Here is a 20,510-nt window from a genome sequence, read left to right on the forward strand (position 1 = left end):
GGGCTCAAGATACAACCTAGTGATACCATCTGTGTCTCCCATATCCCATGTTTGGGGATCCTCCTGCTTCCTGAGAGGTGAGCACAGTAGCTCTAGCACCTTATTTCTATCAGTTATATAAAATGAGGATATAGCAAATGGACAGAGAATGAAAGAAGAGTATTTCCAAGGCTGCTGTTTTATCAGATAGGTGATGGGTAGGTACCAGAGACACAAAGCCCCAAATGAACACTGTTCATAGAGACATAGAGTAGCATCATGTGCTCAGAGAACCACCTGTAGTCAGTCCTAGGGTGGACAGAACATGTCATACAATAAAAACGACCAGAAAAAAAAAATAGAGCATATCTTGCCCAGCAGGTCACTACTGTAGTATGCACTGCTGCTGGGTAAATCCATTGATGCTTTTCTTTTCCCTCAGTGGTCTGCAAAACACCTTCTAGCACTATGAAAGTAGCCAGTAGAGGATGTTTCCAGGTTAGTTTCAGCTTGACTTCTATGTCCAGCAACTGAAGTATGTGGGTCTGAAGCAATGAAGTCTTACAGTCTGGTTATGGTGGGCAACCAAGAGCAATGGCAATACTCTATGTTGTTTGAGAGGCATTAGTTAGCTCCCTGACCAGTATCTCACAGAAAGGTAGCCTATGCTGGAAACAGATTTTCATTTAAAACCTATGTCTTCTGGGGGAAGCATTGCATGACTATTTTTTAAACAACGGAAAGTGTTTGAAATAGTTTATGCAAATTCTGAATGCTTGCTTTTGAGAGTTCACTCTGATAGTAGAGAGATGTTGTGTTACTCAGATAAGTGACTCACTCTCCCTGATCTGCTTCAGTTCTTATATTTGTGGAAGGTAGACAAAGCAGAGTTTACAGTAGGGGTCCCTGGTAAGGATTAAGTAAGCTAAGTTAATGCTTAGAATGTAAGTATGCACTGCTGCTGCTCCTGCCTCTGTTGTTTGAGCTGAACAGTGGGCGAGTAGAGGAACAGAACTGAGATGTCAACTCATCTGCACCCACAGCTTGCTGTCTTCATCAGCACCCTGTACTGCTTCTCAAAATGTTTGCCTGGAAAGCTCAACCTGAATATAACTTCATTTTTCACTCCAGGAACATCTTCTAAGACCTATAAACAGTATCAGATGATGGTTGATATTCAGAGACAGCTTAAACCCTTTGCTTAGCAAGACATGGTGGTGCATACCTTTTATCTCAGCATAGAGGAGGCAGAGGCAGGCAGATCTTTGAGTTTAAGACTAGCCTGAGCTACACACTGAGCTGCAGACCAGTCAAGGCTAAATAGTGAGACTTTGCCTCTAAATAAATGAATAAACCTCTTTGCTTTATACTTTTTTCCTTGCTGTGTTCTCCAATCCTAACCATCCCATCATAACCATTATCCAAGATTTCACATTGACAGTGGCTCTGTGTCTCTCAACCAGGGTTCAAAAACTCATGAGACATTCAACTAGGCTTTTGTCCCACTGGAATGATACCAAATTTCTGAACACGCCACCTCGACAAGTGTAATGTGCAACAGACTTGGCTTTGTCTGGGGTCAGGTTGTTATGATGATGTTTTTAGGAAACCAGCAAAAACAGGACACTCAGAAATTGGCAGTGGCCCAGGTGAGAGATGATAAGACATTATCAGGACTTGATGACAAGGGAATATGAAAGAAGCATTCTGTGAGGGAGAGCACAAGTGCCAAGACGCTTTTGGGGCTGATAGACAGCTTCAGTAACCTGGGGAGAGCAGAGAAGTTTGTGAACTAGCACCTATACAACCTGTTAGAGGCAATTTGATATATGCACAGGCCCATCATAATTGACACCAGCTTTATTGGAAAAGACCCTGACTTCTAGCCACCTACAAGCTTTGCCCACAAAGACCCCTTAAGACGAAGGGTGCATGGCTGCAAATACTTTGAGTAAGGATCATGAAATATTGATGTTATTTTAGGAAAGATCAAGAAGGTATTTGAAGTTGTGGTCTGGAGAATCTATCAGTGCTCAGAGCTTAATAAGCTGTTTGGGGGAACTTAGAAGATCAGAACGTTGAGAGCAATGCAGAAGATGGGGGCCTGGCTTGTGACATATAAGAGGGAAGCAAAGACTCTATCAGAGACATCCATGTGATATATTTTGAATGAAGAATGTGTTTCAGGTCAGCCATAAATGAAGAATCAGCTGTGATTAGTAAGAGACCAGAACCTCTAAAGTGTAATCTTTGCTTTACTGGGATAGTTGATGCTGGTCAGTGGGAACTGAAAGATTAATGATTAAGAAGAGACTGGCATCACCAAGTTAAAATATTTTAGAATTTTTTTCCAGGTCAGCCCAGATGATGGGGTCCAGAGAAGACCAATGGTACGTACATCTCATGCTAGCAGCTAAATTTAGTATCGTGTAAGAGTTGCCAGAAAGCATGAAGGGGTAGTGGAGAGTAGCTGAGGCTTGGCACTGTGTGGCAGGGCTGGAGCCCCTGAAGAAAGGCTTAAAAAGGTCAGTGGTAAGGGTGCAGCCCAGTTGCAGTGGAGATGCCAGCATTTTTTTTAGATGCCAAGACTGTGTAGTGACTAACAAGACAGAGCTTATCCAGTAGGCTCATGCAGATACAGGGAAGAGCTGTCCTGAGTTGACTGGACAAGCTGTGGACTAGGAATGGCAGAACTGAAGAGTCAGAACTGATCAAGCCCTACCGTGCCCAGTAGATCATTAGAGGAGCCTAGTTGTGAAACACAGAGCAACAGGATTTTGTTTATACTGTTGGCCTCTGGGTTGGCTTTGTTCAGATTATAACTGTGCCCTGGTTCTTTCCTCTTGAGCTCCCAGTTCAGAGACTTTGGATTTTTTCGAGAGATTTAACATATTTTATTGAGTGAATTTTTAAAGACTGTGGGACTTTTGATGCTATTTGTGTTTTATGTTGTGATATTATTATTAATACAAGATCTTGGGGGTGATAAAGAAAGGGCCAATTGTCCTGGTTGGCTTATTGTCAGCTTGAGATAAACTAGAATTATCTGGAAAAAACGAACATTTTCCGGCATGAGAAAATGCCACCACTAGGCAGGCAATCTGTTGGGTATTTTCTTGGTTAACAACTGATGTGGGAAGGCCCAGTCTATGTGGATGGCTCCACCCTTGAACAGGTGGCTCTGGGTCATATAAGGAAGCAAACTGAGGAAACCATAAGGAGGAAGACAGAGCACTGCATTCCTCAATGGCCTTTCCTTCCTGACTTGAGTTCTCACTCCAACTTCTATCCAAAATGTAGTATAAGCAGAAATAAACACTTTCCTTTCTCCAAATTGCTTTTGGTCATGGCCTTTATCATAGCAATAAAAACCTGCCACACTGGGGTCTAAAAAGATTGCTCAGTGGTTAAGAACACTGACTGCTCTTCCAGATGACCTGGGTTCGATTCCCAATAACCACACCAAGCAGATCACAGGAAATCTGACACTTTCTTTTGGTCTCTGCATTGATATGCACATATTTATGTATAATTAAAAAAAAAACTAGGAAGAACGAGAGAAAGAAAGAAAAAAAGAAAAAAAAAAACAAGAGAACCTTTAAAAAAGTATCCTGGTTTGTGTATGTGTCCCATATTTCAAACCCAATTTTTATATTTTACAAATTAAACTTTTCATACTTGTAGAAAACAATGAAATGTAAAGGTTTAAGCAACAATCTAAGTTTATAACGTAAGGAAATAATAATTTAAAAAAAAAACAAATTAAGCCCAAAATTAGCAGATTAAAAAAATGTGGATCGGAATAAAAACCAGTGAAATTTAGAAAAAAGAATAGAAAAGATGAAATAAAGAGATTTTACTTTTTAATTTTTATTTTCTAATTACATTATCTTATGTATATGGGTGTTTTACCTATATGTATGCCTGTGAGTCATGTGCATATCTGGTGCCTGGGAGCCCTGAAGAGAGTGTCAGTCCCTGGAACAGGAGTTACTAGAATTTGTGAGCCACTAGGTGTGTGTTGGGAATCAAATCTGGGTCCTCTGGAAGAATAGTCAGTACTCTTAACTTCTGAGCCATCTCGTCAGACGCAAACTAAGAGTTTTTGTTATTGTTGTTGTTTTTAATACAGAAAATTTAGTAACCTTAAACTAGGCTGAGAAAGTAAAGGGGGATAAGATCCGGACTTCCAGGGATGCTGAGTTGTGGGGAAGCAGAGCCCAAAATCTGCTTCCTCACACAGTGCCATGCCACCACTGTGATGGACTCAAAGTGTAAGTCAATGTGCACTTACTCTCTTAAGATGCTTCTTCCTAGGTATGGCTTCAACAACAAGAAGAGTGACTAATAAACACAATTGGCCCTGGCAGTGGGAATGCTGCTACAGTGAGCCTGGCGACGTAGTTTCTAGGGAACTGGTTTGCAGGAGGAATGCATAGTTTGAGGCTAGAAAACAACTAGGATGTCCTAATTGTTAGAGTTTAACACACCCAATGGTGTGTTCATGTGAATTTTCAAGACTAGACTGCCAAGAGAAAGACACAGTGAAGCAGGGATCATGGGGTGGTGGAGAATGAGGACACCATCAGGAAGTAGATGAGAAGCTGTTCATGTAATGTTCTGGCAAAGCAGCACCTGCCATGTTCTGAATTTCTGAGCAAAGCCTAGTCTAAAAATATTATACTAAAGTAGAAAACAAAACCAAGCCAACTGTCACTCTAGGAAATCAGTGTTGTTGGAAATAATCACTATATTTAAGAAGTAGGTATGGTGTGATAGATTTTGCATATGGGTGTGACACCATCCCTTGGGATGTGGATAACCTACCAGTGGCCACATTCCCTCCCTTAGTAACCATTAAGAAACAAAGGTGCCTCTACTAAGGACAAGGCCTTGGAGGTTCTGTGCCCATCCATGCTGGAATTTGGACTGGATGGATCTTGTGTAGGTCTTACTCAGGTTACCATGGCTGCTGGGAGTTGGTGTATATAAACAGCCATGTCATGTCAGGAAGCTCTCATTTGACAGCTCTTCCATCCATCCTCCAGATTTTCCATTTCCCATCTCCCTCTTCTGTGATGCTCCCTGAGCCTTGGAGTTTGATATAGATGATTCATCCACAGATGGGCAGCCACAGCTACTTATACATGGTATTTTGACTGGTTATGAACCTCTTCATTAACCACTGCCAAAAGAAGCATCTCTGACCAAAGCTGAGACCAATCTCCTTCCTGGGTTCTTGTCTTCCAACACTATAAGTTGAAGAATTCCAGGCATGTGGGCCCTACCCTGGGTCAGCTCTGAGCTCCTTTATGGCTCTTCTCCTATCATGGAATTTTTATAACATTGACAAGATTTAGATAATCTCTGAAACAATGGTAGGGAAACATTGATTTTTTAATGCAATTTTTTAAAATGCATGTGTGCTAGAACCCCATTCTTAGAGAAAGAGTAAATATATAAATACTTTTGTATTTTTTATAAATTTAGAGAGAACTGTAAATGGTACCTATAAAAGTTTTAACGTTGGTTGTGCATAGATGTAGGCTCTGGTAATGGGGCCGAAGGCTTTATCTACATGTACTTATGCTACTGGGGTGTTACAAGGAACTTAACTGGTTTTGTTTAAAAGAAGCATACAATGAAATATTTAAAGGCAAAGAATTAAACAGATCACCAAAATTTCTTACTGCAAACAACCAAGCCAGGCACAGTGGTACAAACTTACAATTCAAATTTCAGGAAGCAGAGGTAGGAGGGTCACAATTTTGAAGTTAGCCTAACCTAAAACCTCAGACTGTCTGGGGATGCATAAGGGCCTCCAGTCTCAAAAATATCAGACAAACAAGAAATCTTCACAGAAGTAAATAAACCAGAAAGAGAAAGTCAGTCTTCTGAAGCCAGGTCAAAACACCTGCTTTGTTTATTCAATAATATAAAAAAAAATCTTTCTACATAAATTAAATATACACTGAGAGAGAGAGAAAGAATGTGAGAGAGATTAAAGTAATAAAATGAAAATAAAAACTGAAAAAGGTAATCAAATGAACAAATACATAAAAAGTAAAAATAAAATCTTTGTATATTTTGCTCTGTCTCCATGTACAGGGAAAGGTTATGCAAGAGAACAGCAGAATTCTAATCCAATTACTTTTGAAGAATGGATTTCAGGGGTGTGAGGACATTCCTTTGTATATTGTTTACTTTTTATTTTCTCCTTAGTAAAGCTGAGCATTCTCTGTAGTTGGTGACATAAAAAGATTTTAAGTAAATCTTAAAAAGAAAAAAATAAAAATAAGAGGCCTGAAAGAGGACACTTTACCTGTGGGAGAGAGTTAATTATCTTACCCAGAACCTGTTTCTTTGGCATGCAGAGCTGGCTCTTGTTTCCTATTGAGAGGAAGTGCAGGTTTCAGTGGACATAGGAGTGGCTCTACCAAATGCTGTCCTTTGTAAGAGAGATTTACACTCTCTACAATGACGGCCACAGGTCTCATTGTCTCTTATAACCTCTCAAAAAAGGAGAGGTCTAACCTTTGGCCAGCAGATGACCACAGAGGCCTGTGACCTGGGAGAATTCATCTGCAGAACAAGACACCCCTTGACCCTTTGTCTAGAAGCCCAAGCCCTGCACCCTTTGGTAAGATAGGCACACAGTTCATCCATCCATCTCCTCTAGGCTTTGTAGGCATTTAGTGAACTTTGTGTGTTCTTGGTGACCGTCTGCAAGTTCATTCCATAGATTGAGGTGCTTAATTCTTCAGAAGGAAGAGAACATTTTACTTGCTTATTTACTTTAGTTTTCTGATATAGGCTCTATGTAACTGAGGCTGCCCTAGAACTCACTCTAGGCTGGTTTTGATCATGTGATTTTCCTGCCTCACTATCTTAAGTCCTGACAACCCTGGCAAAAGAGTATATTTAACATTGTTCTATTTTCTAATATTACAGCAACTCAAAAGTAAATAGGAGACTATTCTGATTAGTGGCACACCAACAAACTGCGTAATCTAGAAGAAATGAACAAAAATCCCAACTGGTGGGTAGCCATCAAAGAGACTGAAGTCTGTCCTGGTGAAATCCCTGGACTCTGAGCTATTGTAGTCATAGTCACAGCAGCTGAGATCTATTGTGACATGAGGGCGGGCCTTTGAAACAATCCTTTGCTCCTTTTTGCATCCAGCCAGTCCCTATCCCAGGGTTGTCCTTCTGATCTGATACATCCCCGAGTCCTTCCCAGCTTAGCTCTAATTCCAGCAGTCATAACTCTGCAGGCCTGCACTTGATGGCAGAAAGAGAGAGTGTCCCCTAGCCAGAAGCAATCCTCTCAGGGCCAGAACTGAATTGCCTCACTCAAGAAAATGTGACTTCTCTGATGCTAGACCAATCTCCAGAATGACATCTGAGATCATGTAACCTACCAGAACATTGTTCAACCAAGATTACTTGGCTGTGCAAATGTCAGTCTCACTGTTCTTGCCTCCCCTGTGAAATCCTATTAGTATAGGGAAAGCGGGACTTAGGACACTGGTCCCTGTCAAAGCCCATCAGGCCATGCTGAATAAATCCTTCTCTTCCTTTATGGTCATTCTTCTCTCTCATTAGTGGCGGGTGGCTATATTTGATTAGTTAGGACTCTATGAATTATAAGTATGGCCAGGTAAATGGATGAATAAAATGTAGTGAGGGCAATACTACTATTCATCCCTGGGTGGAAGTTTGGGGTGGGGCTGGGGTGAGGAGAAAAGGAGAAAGTGTGATGTTGCAGCAATGTAGATAAGCCAGAGGACACTACGAAAAGGGAAAGAAGCCAGACACAGGACAATTTCCCAGCCTCTTTGCAAGTGCAACATAAAGACAGTCTCATGCAAACAACACAAAGTTGATTGCAGGAGCAGGAAAATGAAACAAAACGAAACAAAAACCCAAACAAACAAAAAAAAACAAAAAAAAAAAAAAAAAAAGGAGGGGGGGCGGAATTTAGGTCCTAAGGTACAAGTCACAAGTACAGAGTAACTGCTTACTACTGTACGGTGTGCTTCAAATTTACTGAGTAGATTTTTCTCTTTTAAAAATCTTTATTACTTATTGTTTGTGTCACTGAGTGTTTGGAGGTCAGAGGATAACTTGGGCAAGTCAATTCTCTCCTAAAGTGCAGTACCTAGAGATTAGCAGCCAGCGTCTTTATTGACGGAGCCATCTCAGTGGTCCTTAAGAGTAGATCTTCAGTGTTTTCGCCACACATACAAAGGCAACTGTGGGGTGCACTAAATACACTCATTACCTTGACTGTGGTAACCACTTAGCAGCGTGAGCATCTATCAAAACATCCTGCTATATACTTTAATCACATATAATTTTTGTTCGTCAATTATATCTCAACAGCCTGGAGGCAAGGTGCAAATCTCTCTTTTTCAACTTCAAGTTTTTCTGTAGGCCTACTCACCTCTTCTGGCCTCCAACCCCCATGCTGGTCTTTTAAGTAGGTTCCACCACCCCTCACATTCCTTGGCAAATCCAGCAATTTGCTAAGTCACTTAGAAACAGAAAACCCAGCCCAGTACCGCTTAGCAGAACACAAACCCCCTATTCCCTTGCATTTCCTGGACATGCTGCTGTTACTAGTGAGTAAGATAAACACAGGCTGTCCTGGAACTGGGGACTTGAAACTTTCATGTGTTTTATATAGGGATACCTACTTCTCAGGCTTCCTATGTTTTTATCAAGTCTTAGAAGAACTATGCTCTCAATAGCTCCCAGACTCCCCTCGCCCTTCCTGCCTGTAAGACTCCCTTCCAGGGCTAGGAACTTGGCAGGTCAAGTGCTGCTTAGGTTCACACATACAGAGGACCTGAGTTTGCATCCATCTAAAACCCAGGAACCCCAGTAGTGTTGGGTGCAGACAGGCAGAAACCTGGGGCTAGCTGGCCAGTCTAACAAAACCAGCTAGCTTCAGGTCCAGCAGAAGCTACCATTTCAAAAAAACAAGGGAACCGGTGATAGAGGAAAACACCTGAACTCTGGCCTCTATTTGCAGACACATAAGGAACACAGAGAGAGAGAGAGAGAGAGAGAGAGAGAGAGAGAGAGAGAGAGAGAGAGAGAGAGAGAGAGAGAAGAGAGACAGAGACAGAGAGAGACAGAGACAGAGGGAGGGAGACAGAGACACAGACAGAGAGAGACACACAGAGACCGAGAGAATGAGAGAGAGCAATCATGCTTTGGTATTTACCACGCTTCTTCATTTTTCTCTTTGATCTCCGCACACCCTTTAAGGGACCATTTTCAACAACTTCAAAATTAGTGAGCTATTCATTTCTACTTATGCAATGTCTTAATGCATTTGCTATTAAAAGAAAGGAAGGGAGAGAGAGGGAGGGAGAAAGAGAGAGAGAGAGAGAGAGAGAGAGAGAGAGAGAGAGAGAGAGAGAGAGAGAGAGAGAGAGATGGTTAGTGGTGTGGTGGTGTTTTGTGGAAGAGCCAAGCATACAAGCCTCCCTGCAAAAAGCATTATGCTCAAAGCAAAACAGCAGCTTTGGGAGGGGAGTTGAAACGATGGGTGTTTTTGTTTGAAAACAACAGATGCCCTTTGAGTCTGCCTAACTAACTCCTTTGCAGGTTGTACCTAGAATAGTGCAGGCGATTATGCCAGGAAAGGAAGTAACCTTACCTGCAAGGTATGTAGAACATGCAGTAAACTAATACCCAATAAACATCAGTTGTTATTCACTAAATGGGCTTCAAGGAACATATTAAAATGGGTGTCCTTCTTTGAGTAGAAGGGTAGGGAAAAATTCTCTAATGAGAGAATAAGTCAAATAAGAGAATTCTAACTGGGCCAGGATATTTTCTTAATGTGTCTAAAGACAACAAAAGTAAATTATAAACATCTAGCAATATTTAAACCAGTGGTGTTCATGTTCAGAATTTTTTTCTTGGAACGACATTGATTTCTATTCTCAGCTAATCTTAAAGGTGGGAAATCCTTCACACAGACAGCACTGCTTATCAAAGTCACCCCCATGGCAGGATGTTCACATGGACACTTTGGGAGACAGTGAATGCTTTCTCGTTCTGCTGAAGGCAAACATCTAGTTTTCATTGGTGAGTAACACAACATCAAATTCTTACCTGATACAAAATAAATAAATTCATGTATGTGTATCCAAATTAAAGATGTTTTTATTTCCATTTATTTGTATTTGAATGCACAAACACCATGTGTCTGGGGTGTCGGAAGAAGCCAGAAGAGGGTGTCAGTACTTTGCTGCTGGAGTTACAGGAGGTTGTTGTTAGGCTACCCCAAGATTCTAAGATACAGAGACCAATGATCCCATGTTGGAACCAACCCCTTCAGGAAAATGCAAACTGGGCAGTCTGCATTTCTCAGAAGTCTGCTAACGCCTTATCTCACAAGAACAACTTGACCACAGGCTTCTGCTATCCTAATAGCCAGGGGCCCTCCTCATAAACGTTTGCTTACAGAAGTCCCTTTTGCCTGCTATGGTTCTTTTCCCCTTAACATTATCCTTCTCAACTAAAATCACCCTAGCTATAAAACTTCAATAAAAACCTATAAAAATTCCCTTTCCATGGGGCTGCTCTCCCTTCTTTTGGAGACAGCCTGGATGTTCATTTCCCCAAATAAAGCTTTATCTTTCACCCTCAGTGGGGCTCTGGTGGTCTAGCTCTTTAAGCCTCACAGTTGAGTCACTGACATTAGTGCTGGGAATCATGTGTGTCCTCTGCAGGTCGGGAACTGCTCTTAACCTCTGGGTCACTTCTTCAACCCCACATATGTACATTTTAAGGAGCCAAATGCAAATTAGCACCTAATTCGCCACCAATCTAAGCACTCTGGGATCTTGAGGACAGATTGACCCTGACCTAGAGAATCAAGGCAAGTATGCATGGATGGCTCTTCCATAAAGTAGCACCACTGCCCAGCGCTTCTCCCCAGACCCCATCGATAGCAAAGTCATTGCTCTTCTGACTGCTTCTGGAAATTGCTTTTCCTGACCTAGACAACTGAGACATCTCATAGCTACGAAAGCATAAGGCCTTAAAACACACTGCTGAGCTCCACAGCTTGAATCTAAAACATTTCCTGGAGTAGCGAGAAGGCGGCAGGGCCCCTATGCCTTGAGTGAACATGCAAGATATAGAGGGAGAAGATTCCCTAAAGCAAACCATACGACAAACAGGCTCCGCATACAGATTTGACAGCCAACAATTTTATGGAGCTTGGGGGAATGACTCAAAAATGTGCAGTCTGGGGAAAACCCCAAGCACTTCTTTCTGTTCATTATCGTTTTTCTTCTAGAGGGTCACATCATAAGCAGTTTTCCTCAAGATAATCATTGAGAATGAATATTTTGAAAATACTCAGTGGCACCAACACTGCTAATTTGATACCTAACCTGGTTTTAGATTAGCATACACTTGATGAGGGAGAGTGCTGGGTCTGGGGATGTAGTTAGGTTGGTAAAGTACTTGTCCACCAAGCACGTGGATCTGAGCTTGGGCCCTATAAACTATGTAAAAATGCCCAGCAGGATGGAATGGTTTTTGCAGTCCCAGCACTTCAGAGGAGAAACAAGGTGTCTTGGGGCCCATAGACCAGCTAGCCTAAGCTGCTTGTTAAGTTCTAGGTCAGCAAAACCCTTGGTGGCTAGTGTTTCTAAGAATGACACCTGAGGCTATCCAGTAGTTCACAAGAATATGAACGCATGAACACCTTAAAAGAAAGAAATCTGAAACTAGGAATGATGGCACCTGTTCATAATCCCAAGATTTGAGAGTTGGAGCAGGAGGATTAGAAGTTTGAGGACAGTTTGACATATGAGACCATACCCAAATCAACTAATCAATTAATTTGATTGATCAATCATCTAGAACTGGGGGAGTAGCTGTGACACCTTACCCTGCCCAGCATGTGAGATAGCCTTGATACGCTCCCCAGCATCAAAACAAAACAAAACAAAACAAAAAAAAAAGAAGGAACAAAAAAAGTTAAGTAGTCTTTTATAAATTCATAAGTTCTCAGGTTTTGAGGAAGATTGAAAATTTTGTTATTTTCTAGAATCTGCTTCATTTAAAAATGTCTAGAATCTGTCACTTGCTGAGTTCTGAATGTAGCAGGCACAGCGAAGGGAAAAAGGAACCCTCCGCCCCAAATACTGACAGCTTAGTCCAGATACCATCATGTCTGATACGTTGAACAGTCTGGATGCTCAAAGCAAAATGGATTCCAGAGCTTTCTGAAAACTTGAATATTTTGTAAACTTGTCAGAGATATTATCATTTTGTGTTGGAAATCAAATCAAGACTCTCATATGTGCCAGACAGACTACGGTGCCACAGAACTTTACAGCCATGAAGTTAAGCTGTGGGAAACTTCTCTCCATCAGTAGACACAAGCTGAAGCATGTCCAGCATCTGAGAATGCAACTCACAGCCTGCTCCTAAACTCATGTCTTCATCTCTTTGTATGACCTGGTTTGTTTTGGTTTTTGACGGGATCTCTTTGAATGACCCTGGCTGGCCTGGAATTAGAAACCAGCTGGTCATGAGTTTATAGTGATCCTCCTGCCTCTGGAGTTTACCATCACTTCTAGTCTTTCATCTTATTTTGTAATATAATTTTCTCTACCATATCTTCCTTTTAGACATTTTTACCTTGGTGAAAAAATTTCAGATGTCTTCTGACTTGCTTTTTTAATCACTGCTCACAAGTATAAAACCATACACACACACACACACACACACACACACACACACACACACATTTCACAAATATAGAAACCTTTATTGTGACTGGTGAAGCTAAGAAGAAAGGAATAATTGTGCAGACAAAGCATTGGTTTCTCAATGACAGATTTTATTGGTGATATGACTGATTCATTCAAAAACATAAATAGTTTTGCATTTTATAGTTCATGATGATGATTATTTAAGCAACTAAAAACATTCAGTTCCACCTACCCTACACAACCTCTTCCAACCAAAATCACGGGAAGAGGAAATAGTCACTTAAATGAACTCTACTAGATAAATGACACAAACACATGTTTAGAAATAATAATGTTCCCAGGTTTCAAGGCTGAAACCAATTTTTTGTTTTGTTCTGTATTTTAAACCTTGGCTTCAGAAGAACCTAGGCAATTGCCTATAAAATAATCTTTTAAAATTAATTTATTTCTAACAAATGATACATATAATCTTGATTGACTTAAGAACTAGAATCCCATTTTATTTGTGAATGTGATTGCTAAAAATTTTCTATTAAAGACATCAATAATAGCATTAAAATTAGTGTTTACTAACAAACATGACTTCAATGTAAACAAAGCCTGTAATTCTCCAAATGAACTGGAATTGTACTCTTCTGGAGTGTCTTAAGGTTTTACTTTCAAGTTCCCTTTTTAGTTCTTTGAATTATTTATCCCATTGTATGAATTTCTTTTGCTTTAAGTCATATGGAAAAACTCTAAAAATAAAATTCATTGAATCACGGTAAACAGACACTGTACAAGTCCTGCGGCAGGCGTTGGGACACCACAGCATCAGACATCATTCAACAAGTGCAATGTTACGAAGGTGAGGTAACACGAAGTGTGGAGGCTTCACAGCATTGACTCGAGGCTCTGGAATTTTAGAATCCTAGTTTTATTCCTGTAGTGGGGCAAAAAGTAAAAAAATAAAAATAAAAATATCCTCAAACTTGCCATTTAACTGAAAATGGAGCCCCACTACAATAAAAATGTTTAGATGAATAACATCAAATAATTGATTTAAAAAAAAAAAAAAGAACTTGTAATTTAAAAAATTAATTTCCAGTTCTGCAAAGTTCAAGAGTTCATTTAGTATAAAGCAAACCGGGCTGGATGTGTTGACCACTGGTGGCCCCAGGTTGGGGTTGCTGCTTGTCGGATCCCTAGACTACTGCTTTAACCCTGTGTTTTCAAGATGGAAAAAGAAAAACTGCTTAAGTCACAGTGGTTTACACAAATGATATGTCACCAGGTACTACTGGTTTGAGATTTAAAAGATGTCCTATCTCATAAGTAAAAGCCTTTCTACTAAAAGAACCATTGGACAAATGCTGGGTCCAAATTGAAAGAAGAAATCAGAAGCCAGTATAGAGAGCATCAGCTGCATCACCATCACTGCTGGTGGTCCATGGTTTCTATTGGTCCAACACAAAACCCAGCTTATCTACTGATCTTCGGCTTTTCTAATGCGAGTTGTCATTAAAAATATATTTCATAGCTTTGAGGCAGAAAACATACTTTCTCTGTTCAATGCCTTAAAACTGTCTGATACTATGATTTTCTTGTGGATTATTAAAGTTGGCTGTGTTTTAAAAATAAAGATACATGGTAATGATTCTTATTTAAAATCAAATGGCAAGTCTTCACATTCACTAGAATTCTGAATGAACAGTTTAGGTTTAGCTAAATAATAAGGGAAAACAAACAAACAACCCCCCTGCACTGGAGAAGAGAGACAGAACTGAAGAAACCCTTGTCTTTTAGTGAAAACACAGCTCTTTTCAAATATCTCATGTGGACACAGCATACTTCTCTACTTCTTTCCCCCTCATCAAGGCCACAAGAGAGGAAGAAACTAGTAACTAGCAGGTTAAGAAAAGCCAGTGGGCAGATAACATGAATACTCAAGGCCAGAATGCTGCCACCTGAGACACAATCGGATCCAGTAGGCAGAAGCCTTAATTTCTTGGGACAGTGCCAATTGCTGGCTTTAAACTTGTGCCAGGGGCTGAGCATCGGCCTTAGTAGATTCCCTGCTTCCCTTGGATGCCAACTTGGCCCTCCCTAGTTTTCTGCACTAGTTACAGGTGACTGGGTCAAAGACCCAAAACACAGATATAGGGTCCTAAAACAGCAATGTGTGTGCAGCTTGACAGTATGCAGTCTGGGAAGACAAGACAAAGAAAAAATATGTATCTGTAAAATTGAGTTGATGTCTTCTCCTTTTTAAAGAGATGAGTTTTTGTTATCTTGCCCAGCCTGGCCACTATCACATGAGCTTAAATAATCCTCCTTCATCACAGGCCACATACCCAGCTGGGTCCTTCTTAGTAACTGAAGAATATTCATAGAAATCGGTGAACTAGAAACTGTCCTTTCTCCACTTTGCTTTTGAAAACATGTATGCGTAGTTGTAAGCAAAAATTAAGACAGGGCTATTCGTGCCAAACATATTTTTTTTTAAGCTCCCTGAGATAATGTGTGGAGACTCACTACCCAAAATCACAGCAGGAAGGAAATTATTTACAAAGATAAGTTAGAGTAAAATCAAAAAAACCCCATACAAGATAAAATCATATCTTTGTGATTGGTTATTGCTACAAATTTATTCATGTCAAGAAAATTATCGTGTTTAAAATTCTCAAGAGACTTTTGGCACAAATCAAATGTCATTTAGATTAAGTACCTGGGTTCTTTGATTAGTTCTTGAGGCTGATGTTTTCCATTGGTCTCTCTCCCAATCACCTGGATCCCCCTGTCCATAAAATCTTCCCGTAACTAACTCAGTCCTCACATTTACTCTAGAACACTTAATGTATCAGTCTCTCTTGTAACGATATTCTGTAGGATTCATGCAGCTTCCCTGACAGGAAACTTTAAAGTCATCACCCCAAGGAGGACCCCATAGGAGAGAAGGGAAGCAGATGAGGGTACAGTTTGTACATCCTCATCTTCCCCAGGACAGCCAACAGTGCTTAGTGTTCTAAGGCCTCCAGGGCTTTATGCCTCAGATGCTCATCCAAACACTGGATGGCAAAGGGGTCGACATCCATGTCAAACTTATTGGCAAAAAAGTGATGCTTGTGCAGCATCCAGCTCAAGTCACCAGCTCCGAAAATGCACACAGAGCGCACATGGACTCCATTGCACGGTGGATAAGGTGCGCCATTGGAAACATCACCTTCGAAGTATTGCCACTTGACAAACCTAGCGACAGCATTCATGTCAGACAAGTCATACTTATGGCTTGAGGGGAGAGAGCCAGGGACGTTGGGGATCCTCTGGATGGTAGCCCAGAGGAACTCATCTGGGCTGTATGTGTCCTGTGCCCATTCCATGAACTTTTGAATATTTTCATTTTCCAGCACATAGCCTACATATTCCCTACTGACCACGAAGTAGGCACTGCCTGAAAAGAGAGGGGTTTTGAGTGGAGGCTGCTCTTTGACTACTCCAGTGTTTGTCAGCTTTCCATCAACAATGGTGTATCGTTTTTTCCATCTCTCTTCCTTGTTGGGAGGCATCTTCTCAGTTTCCAGGTTGTTTTCCCCTGTGAAGGACTTGAGCTTCCTGACAATTTCCAGGTTGGTTTTAATAGGGAAATCCATACCACAAAGATTGATCAGGTACTTCCAGTTTGCACTCATTCTATACAGGTCCTTCATGCAGTTGAGGTCAGCCTTAACTCGACTCCAGGATGCATAAACAACATTCTCCAACTGGCTGGCCACAAAGACATTATCAAAGCAGGATGCGATGCCCAGCACCGCGGCTAAAAAGGATTCCTCTGCTTTTTTGTCCACGTGAATGCAGTAGAAATTCTGAGGCATATAGATGGCCCTCAGGAGCCTGTCAAGCATTTCAATCTTATGATGAACCACTATGGAATATGCAATTGGAAAGCCTACTTCTTCTTTAGTAAGGGGCTCCATAATATATTTGCGTGTCCTGATGAAAGAGGCACAGTCACGGGTCATGTTTATATAATCATGCGGTGTCCACCTGGGGCGCTTCTTGAATTGCACTGTTAGTATCTCAAGCTTCACCTTCTGGATTTCTTCTGGGTCACCCTGTAAAACTTTGGTGCAATTAACATTGCTATGGGGATCGTCTCCAGCGAGCTCCAAGTGTCTGACACTAACAAATTCAGGCTTCTGGTGAATTCTTAAAACAGAGAAAGTAATTAGAGAGAGAACAAGAACCATAAAGTAGTATTTTGTAGGATAAGAAAAAAGTCTCCTCCGAAACAAGTTTCTCAGCATTTCAAAGAACAGTCAGAGGTTTCCTGGTATGGTGGGACAATCCTCTAGGCCTTGGATGCCAGTGATGTTTCCTCCAGTGTCCTTCTGTTGTGGTCAGATAAAATGCCAGTTTATCAGAGGGACAAGATATCACTGCACAGGACAGAGCTAAAAAACAAAACAAAACAAAAAAGATAACAAAGAACATATTTAGTAAATGCAATCGTTTACAGTGTCTTCTCAGGCTCAAAACTATCTATCCCCTTTGCTATGAGGCCAGATTTTGTTTTAAAAAAAAGAAAAAGAAAAAAGAAAGGAAAAAAAAAAAAGAGGTTGACTTAATTAGAGAATAGAGATGGCTTCATAGAAGACCTATTGTTCTCATATTAAAGCCAGAAACTGGGGTAAAAATAAGCACCAAACCTAGTATAAGGATGTCCTAAGATATTCTACAATAAACATCTGAGGTTCGACGTTGTGGCACAAATCTTTAATCCCAGCATTTAGGAGGAAGAGGCAAGCCTGGTCTATGTAGTGAGTTCCAGGACAACCAGAACTACAAAAAGACAGACCGTCTCCAAAGCTGGAAAACCCTGATCTGTAGATATATGGGAGTTCAGGAGCACATGTGGAGACTGTGGCTGTAATATCTCAACTGTGCACATGCCAGTACTCTGCTGGTTTGAGAACAAGTACCTCTATCTCAATATCATCACTAAGTTCCTCTCAAGGACATCAACAGGTAGGAGACGGGTGCAAGGGTTAGATCCATCCTGCCTTTTTCTGATTAAGTGGTGACACTCTTAGAGAAAAGCTTAAAAACTATTATTAATATGAAAATCCTGGAAGCAAGACAATTCTGCTGAGTATTCAAAATGGACTGAAAAGGCCTAGCTGAACTGAAGCCAGATTGGTGACTGTGTTGAGTTGACCTCTAAATGCAGTTCCATGGTAATAATATGTTCAATGAACAATACAGATTTGCATCTCCTACATAATCTCTGACAGATTATAAACCCTTACAAAAAAACAATACTTGGGCTTGGGTTGCAGCTTAGTTCTAAAATGCCTGCTTGGCAAGCAGAAAACATGGGATCCAATGGCCAGCACCAAAAAAAATCAGATGCAGAGCTCATCCGTAACCCCAACAATCAGGAGGTAGAGGCAGAAGAATCAGAAGTATAAGGTCATCCCTGGATACGTTTGAGGCTACCTGAGTAAAAACCACCACTACCACCACCACCACCACCACCACCACCACCACCACCACCACCACCACCACCAACAACAACAACAACAAAAACACCTCACTTTTATAAATTGCAACTTATGGTAGATCTAAATTAAAATGCCGAGAGCCCAAACAACTTTTAATATATAAAATGCTTATATATGAAATAAATAATGAATAATATTTATATATACCACATAGTATATTATAATATGTTTATATATTTTAATTATTTATATAAAATATATAATAAATATAAGTATATTTACATAATTACATAGCATATTATACTGTACATTAGTATGTATATTATAGCATACTACATATAATTAGTATATTATATTAGATAATATATATCATATAGCACACTATATATACTAAATAAATAGCATCAGTTAGTGCGTGTGTATGTGCACTCAGGCGATATGCATATGCTTGTATATATGTATTGCTTCTCAGTTGCATTTTGACATGCCTTTTTGCAACAGGGTCTCTCATTGGCCTACAGATGACCAAGTACAGCAGGCTGGCTGGTCAGTGGGTCCCTGGCCCTGACTTTATCTGCCTCTCAGCACTGAGATGGCAAACTATACAACGACACCAGCTTTTTTTTCTTTTTCTTTTTTTGGTCATGGACCACCATGGCTGGCTTGGAGTAAATTTCTGACACCAAAATAAACAATGCCTCTTGAAAAAAATATATTTCATTAGGAAGTAATTTGTCACTACTAGTAAGATAAAGTGAGAAATAAAGAAATCACTGGTCACTGTAAGTATAGCAGAACATCAAGAAGGTAAATGGACAGAACTTGAGAATATCATCCTGAGTGAGGTAACTTAGACCCAAAGGACATATACAGCAGGAGTCTAGCACGGCTGTCCTGATAGGCTCCACCCAGCAGCGAACTCAGATGGGGATGCAGAGACCCAGAGCCAAACAGTAAATGGAGCTTGAGGACTCTTATGAGAGAATTAGATAAAGGATTGCAGGTCCCAAAGGGGTTAGGGACTCCACACAAATACCAACAGAGTCAACTAATCTGGATCCTTGGGACCCTCAGACAGTGAACTATCAACCAAAGAACATACATGGACCGGACCTATCCACTCCTACCCACCCCCCAAAACACATATGTAGTAGATGTACAGCTTGGTCTCCATGTGGGCCCCAAACAACTGGAGCTGGGGGCTAGCCCAAAAGCTGTTGCCTGTCTGTGGGATATATATTTCTAGTTGGGCTGCCTTGTCTGGCCTCAGTGAAAAAGGATGTACCTAGCAGACTTGCTGTGCCAGGGTGGGGGGATACTCATTGGCAGGGGGGACCTCCATCTTCTCAGAGGAGAAAGGGAGAAAGGAGAGGGAGAAGGATTGTGGAAGGGAGTGACTTGGAGGGGGGCCTGTGAGCAGTATGCAAAGTGAATAAATAAATAAAAATAAATAGAATAAAATATAAATAAATAAATAAATTTTTAAAAAGAAAAAAGATAAACATTTGGACTTCATTTTACCATTTAGAACCACAGGAAGTCTGAATCTGTCGAGGCTCTGATTCCCAGTGACATCCTGTACTTGCTCAGAGGGGCTCTTGTGCTGCCAAATTTCTCTCAAGCACCAGGCATCGAGCGATGATGACATGTCCCAGCAGGCTTTTCCAACAGTCTGTGAAATAGAGAGGGAGGGGAGGGAAGGGGCGTTGATGGTGTGTATGCTTATCATATGCACACCACCAGAAAGGAGCTATTCCAGTGTGTTTATCCGCTGCCCCTCCATCAGACATGTGACTTGCCAAGGCCTCTAGTCTTACTTATTTTTCGAATACTATGTGGGATTTAGGTTAATCTCTTTTTCTTATTTTCTCTCTCCCTCCTCCTTTGAGAACCAAAGCAAGGGCCTCATGTATGCTAAGTAAGTTGCATGGGTTAAGCTTTCTAAAATAAACTCCAAGGACATTCCGGAAATGAGTGCCAGGGAATAGATTAACAGTCTAATCTAACCGGGAAATCCCACCCATTTCGTCCTTGCTATGAAGGCTTCCCAATGCTCACCGACATATTAGCAACAACCTCACAGGTAAGTAAGCTGCTCACATCATTTTCTTCCAATTACCAATACTTGAAGTTTCTATTACTAACATATCAACAATGAGGTGGGGGTGGGAAATGCCTTGAGAGAGGGCTTGCTGTTCTGCCAGCCGACATGAGTTCAGTTCCCAGACAACCATGACAGGTGGCTCAAAACTTCAGGCTCCATACTCACACATAAGCATACACAATAGATACAATTCAA

The 20,510-nt window shown here is 40.8% G+C and overlaps 1 protein-coding gene across 4 annotated transcripts in view; it reads right to left on the reverse strand.

Moving 5' to 3' along the window:
* Nucleotides 1–12,838: 12,838 nt before the first annotated feature.
* Nucleotides 12,839–20,510, reverse strand: part of Gcnt1 (glucosaminyl (N-acetyl) transferase 1) — a 37,280-nt gene continuing 29,608 nt past the window's right edge. For 3 of the 4 annotated variants that reach the window (XM_034494483.2, XM_076918263.1, XM_076918259.1), the window contains exons 2-3: nt 19,733–19,883; nt 12,839–17,161 (exon numbers count right to left, since the gene is read on the reverse strand). In XM_034494483.2, the coding sequence (XP_034350374.1) occupies nt 15,728–17,014 (1,287 nt within the window). In that variant the 5' untranslated portion in view covers nt 17,015–17,161; nt 19,733–19,883 and the 3' untranslated portion in view covers nt 12,839–15,727. The remainder of the gene's footprint in view (nt 17,162–19,732; nt 19,884–20,510) is intronic. The other variant, XR_013105796.1, reaches the window with a different exon arrangement.

Source organism: Arvicanthis niloticus, chromosome 1 (assembly GCF_011762505.2).
Source record: "Arvicanthis niloticus isolate mArvNil1 chromosome 1, mArvNil1.pat.X, whole genome shotgun sequence".
In the NCBI taxonomy this organism is placed as follows: Eukaryota; Metazoa; Chordata; class Mammalia; order Rodentia; family Muridae; genus Arvicanthis; species Arvicanthis niloticus.